The sequence below is a fragment of the Rhinatrema bivittatum genome, chromosome 5 (assembly GCF_901001135.1).
Source record: "Rhinatrema bivittatum chromosome 5, aRhiBiv1.1, whole genome shotgun sequence".
Taxonomy (NCBI): domain Eukaryota; kingdom Metazoa; phylum Chordata; class Amphibia; order Gymnophiona; family Rhinatrematidae; genus Rhinatrema; species Rhinatrema bivittatum.
This window is the reverse complement of record NC_042619.1, coordinates 58,615,008-58,618,697: the sequence shown is the minus strand read 5'-3', so window position 1 is coordinate 58,618,697 and position 3,690 is coordinate 58,615,008. Positions and strand designations below refer to the sequence as shown.

At 49.2% G+C, this 3,690-nt stretch overlaps 1 protein-coding gene across 1 annotated transcript; it reads right to left on the bottom strand.

Annotated features, from left to right (window-relative positions):
• Positions 1-2,855: 2,855 nt before the first annotated feature.
• On the bottom strand, positions 2,856-3,311 carry LOC115092346 (uncharacterized mitochondrial protein AtMg00860-like). The gene has a single exon (XM_029603147.1). The coding sequence runs from the start codon at positions 3,309-3,311 to the stop codon at positions 2,856-2,858; it is 456 nt and encodes a 151-aa protein (XP_029459007.1).
• Positions 3,312-3,690: the final 379 nt, after the last annotated feature.

Genomic DNA, 3,690 nt, shown 5'->3' with positions numbered 1-3,690 from the left:
TCGATGAGTAGGCCTATATCATTCTTCCAAGCTAATTGTAAGCGTTTGTGGGGTGTTTTGGTATGCGTATTCTTTATAGTTTTATAAAATCTAGAAGCCAAATGGCCTTTTTCACCATATTCCTGAAGAAAAAGTATTAAATAACGTGACTGCGTCAAGTCAATCCATCTGGGACGTTCCGTTTCAGGGTGACGGAAGGCAAAATGATGGTATGCCTGTTGTAGGATAAATGATTGATGGTAAATATATAAATCAAGGAAGTTTACCCTTCTATGCTCCTTTCTCATCTTTAGTTTAGCTAGAGCAATTTTTGGGGCTTTCTTTTTCCATAAAAACCAAACCAAAAGGCCTTCAGCATGTTTATAGAAATCAGAGGCAAAAAATAAGGGTATCATTGAAAGGATGTATGTGATTTTTGGAGCAAGAACCATTTTTATGGTTTCCAATCTGCCTCTCCATGTAAGATGTAACAGAGACCATTGTAGCAGCTTTTGGTGAAGCATTTGCAATATCTGAGTTTCAGCATGATTAATGGTCCATTCGGGATCGGGGAAGAAAAGAATACCCAAGTATTTTAGCCCATGTGAGACTTTCTGGATTTGCAGATGAGTCAAATCAATCCTTGGACCCCAATGATTGAGAGGGAGAAGTTCCGTTTTATGCCAGTTGATTTTATACATTATGGGGTAGATTTTCAAAAAGCGCGAATAGGCCTACTTTTGCTTGCGCATCAGACTCAAGCAAAAGTACGCCTGATTTTAGTAGATACGCGCGGAGCCGCGCGTATCCACTAAAATCCCTGGATCGGCGCGCGCAAGGCTATTGATTTTGTATAGCCGGCGCGCGCCGAGCCGCACTGCCTACCCCGTTCCCTCCAAGGCCGCTCCGAAATCGGAGCGGCCTCGGAGGGAACTTTCCTTTGCCCTCCCCTCACCTTCCCCTCCCTTCCCCTACCTAACCCACCCGCCCGGCCCTGTCTAAACCCCCCCCTTACCTTTGTCGGGGGATTTACACCTCCCGGAGGGAGACGTAAATCCCTGCGCGCCAGTGGGCCTCCTGCGCGCCGGGCCGTGACCTGGGGGCGGGTACGGAGGGCGCGGCCACGCCCCCGGACCGCCCCGGGCCGTAGCCACGCCCCCGTATCCGCCCCCAAAACGCTGCCGACACGCCCCCGAAACGCCGCGACGACCGGGCCCGCCCCCGACACGCCCCCCTCCGAAAACCCCGGGACTTACGCGAGTCCCGGGGCTCTGCGCGCGCCAGTAGGCCTATGTAAAATAGGCTTCCCGGCGCACAGGGCCCTGCTCGCGTAAATCCGCCCGGTTTTGGGCGGATTTACGCGAGCAGGGCTCTGAAAATCTGCCCCTATAAATCTTGAGCGATATAGGTAGGTGAAGACTGTAAGTGACCGGACCCAGTTGGCAAAGTACCGCAAAAGGTCTGATGTATCTGGGAGTGAAGTGTGCTGAAGGCAGTTTCAAGTGAAGAAAGCGAGTACTGAGCCTCCCTTTGTCCCCAGTGTTAAACTGTGGAGCTGCCCGATGATAGGCATCGTAGAACTTCTTTGACTTCTAGGCGGCTTGCTGTAGAAATTATTTGGTGTGCTCCCAAAGTTGGTGTAATTCCTGGGCAGAAGCCTGCACCACTGGAGAAGATACAGACAGTGGTAGTGGAAGAGGAGGCAGAGGCTGGCATCTGTATACTAATTGAAAGGATGATGACCCGGTAGATGCAGACTGGTGGGAGTTCAAGGCAAACTCAGCCCAGGGTAGTAAGTCAGACCAGTCATTCTGCCGAGAGTTCACATACGCCTGAAGAAATTGTTTCAGGGTTCAGTTTGTCCTCTCTGTCTGACCCTTGGCCTGCGGGTGATAGGCCAATGTGAGGTCCAAGGCAATATCACATTTTTTACATAGTGACCTCCAAAATCTGGCTGTAAATTGAACACCTCGATCAGAAAGTATATGCTTCGGGAGTCTGTGGAGGCGAAAGATGTGGCGAATGAACAATTTTGCTAATTCCAGGGCTGAAGGAAGGCCAGGTAATGCCACAAAGTTATCCATCTTTGAAAATCAGTCCACTGTAACCCAAATAGTGTTGTTGCCACTGGAAGGAGGTAGATCCACAATGAAATCTGTGGTTATGTGTGTCCATGGCTCACTAGGTGCAGGAAGAGGCTGTAGGAGACCCCAAGGACGGCCCGTCGGCAGTTTGTGACGAGCACAAGTGGGACATGATTCTGCATATGCTTGAGTGTCTTTTTTCATGGTTGGCCACCAATAGAATCTATGGAGAGTGGAAATAGATCTAGCTTGTTTGGGGTGGCCTGCTAGCAAGGAATCATGCGCCCAGCGAAGGATTTTCCTTCAAAGTGGTCGGGAAACCACCGTCTTCCCAGATGGCACTGTAAGTGTGGAGGAGAGGAGAACTTTAGTTGGATCAATGATATGTTGTGGAATATCCGGAACATCTTCTGTGGTAAAAGAATGAGAGAGTGCATCGGCTCGAGTGTTCTTATTAGCTGGCTGGTATCATAATAGGAAATTGAACCGAGTAAAAAAAAGGGACCAGCGGGTCTGTCTGTGATTAAGGCATTGAGCATGGGGCAGGTACTCGAGGTTCTTGTGGGCAGTATATACCATGATCTGTTGCTGTGCTCCCTTGAGCCAGGGACGCCACTCCTCAAATGCCAGTTTAATCGCAGTAATTCGTTGTCCCCGATTCCATAATTACGCTCAGCCGGGGAGAAGTGTCAGGAAAAAAAAAGAGCACAGGTGCAAGGTGTGATTGGCTGAATGCTGGCTGAGTACTGCTCCAACACCGACGTCTGAAGTGTCTACTTCGACAATGAAGGGTCATCGGGGGTCAGGGTGACGCAAGCATGGTGCTTTTAGGAACGCCTCCTTGAGCTCCTGGAAGGTGGCCACAGCCTCGGGTGACCACTGAGAGAGATTGGCTCTCTTACGGGTCATGGCTGTGAGTGGGGCGGTCAGTGTGGAATAATGATGGATGAATGATGTGTAGTAGTTCGTAAAACCAAGGAATCTTCGGAGCGCTTTAAGGCCCGTTGGTTGAGGCCAATCGCGAATACTCTTGGCCTTCTGCGGGTCCATCTGGAAACCCTGGCTTGAGACCACATAGCCTATAAAAGGGACAGTCTCCTGGTCAAAAGAACATTTCTCCAGCTTGGCATATAACTGGTTTTCCCTTAGGCATTGTAGGACGTTGACGACGTCCTGGTGATGGCTCTGGAGGTCTCGTGAAAATACCAAGATGTCGTTCAGGTAGACCACGACACAACTGTAGAGCATGTCTCTGAAGGTTTCATTCATCATATTCTAAAATACCGCTGGAGCATTGCAGAGGGCAAATGGCATTACAATGTATTCAAAATGGCCATCACGGGTGTTAAATGCGGTTTTCCATTCATCGCCCTAGTGTATCATGACCAAATTGTAAGCTTCCCTGAGGTCCAATTTGGTAAATATCTTGGCCTCCTGGAGCCTGTCAAACAGTTTGGAGATTAATGGCAAAGGTTAACGGTCCTTCTGGGTAATCTCGTTTAAGCCGCGGTAATCTATGCATGGATGGAGGGAGCCATCCTTTTTCCCCACAAAAAAGAATCCTGCTCCAGCTAGAGATTTGGAAGGCCGAATGAAGCCTTTTGCCAAATTTTCTTGTATATATTCA